This window comes from Fulmarus glacialis, unplaced genomic scaffold, assembly GCF_000690835.1.
Source record: "Fulmarus glacialis isolate BGI_N327 unplaced genomic scaffold, ASM69083v1 scaffold20463, whole genome shotgun sequence".
Taxonomy (NCBI): domain Eukaryota; kingdom Metazoa; phylum Chordata; class Aves; order Procellariiformes; family Procellariidae; genus Fulmarus; species Fulmarus glacialis.
The window spans coordinates 1164-1721 of NW_009201251.1; the positions used below are offsets into that span (position 1 = coordinate 1164).

General features: G+C 60.8%; 1 protein-coding gene across 1 annotated transcript in view; it reads left to right on the forward strand.

The window, feature by feature from the left end:
* DNASE1L2 (deoxyribonuclease I-like 2) overlaps positions 1-558 on the forward strand; it is a gene marked incomplete at its 3' end in the record, with an annotated part of 2131 nt that overhangs the window by 555 nt on the left and 1018 nt on the right. The window contains exon 2 of the mRNA XM_009573883.1: positions 1-90. Coding sequence (XP_009572178.1) covers positions 1-90 — 90 coding nt within the window. The remainder of the gene's footprint in view (positions 91-558) is intronic.

Consider the following 558-nt stretch of genomic DNA (forward strand, 5'->3'; position numbering starts at 1 on the left):
GATCCTGCGCCGCTACGACGTGGCACTGGTGCAGGAGGTGCGCGACTCCGACCTCAGCGCCGTCACCCAGCTCATGGAGCAGCTTAACAGGTACGAGCGGGGCTGGGGCTGAGAGCGCACGGGCTGAGATGCCGGCACGAGCAGGGAAAGCCAAGCTGCCTGAGCAATAAAAAGCCAAAAAAAGTCATCCATCAGCAGAGGGTTTGTTTTTGGAAAGGGGAAAAGGAGAAAAGCGCTGGGGCTGAAGCTTTGCGCGGGCACTGAAAAAGCCACGGGGAATAATCTGGGGAGGGGAAGGGGGACCCAAGTGGCACAAAACCCCTCCAAAAAGCTGCAGTCCCACCAGAGCAGACAGGATGGAAAGGAACTACAGCTCTGGCAAGCTCCCTCTCCAAAATCCAACAGGACAGGGCAGGGGTGAGATGGGGGGTGGCAGCCCCCTGCACCCCAAGACCCTGCGGGTGGTAGGGGGACCCCGGGATGGACCCAGCGGCAGATGAGGCTCTGAAGTGAGTTGCCCAGGCACCCCAGGAGGAAAAGGGGCTAGCTGGGGTGGGT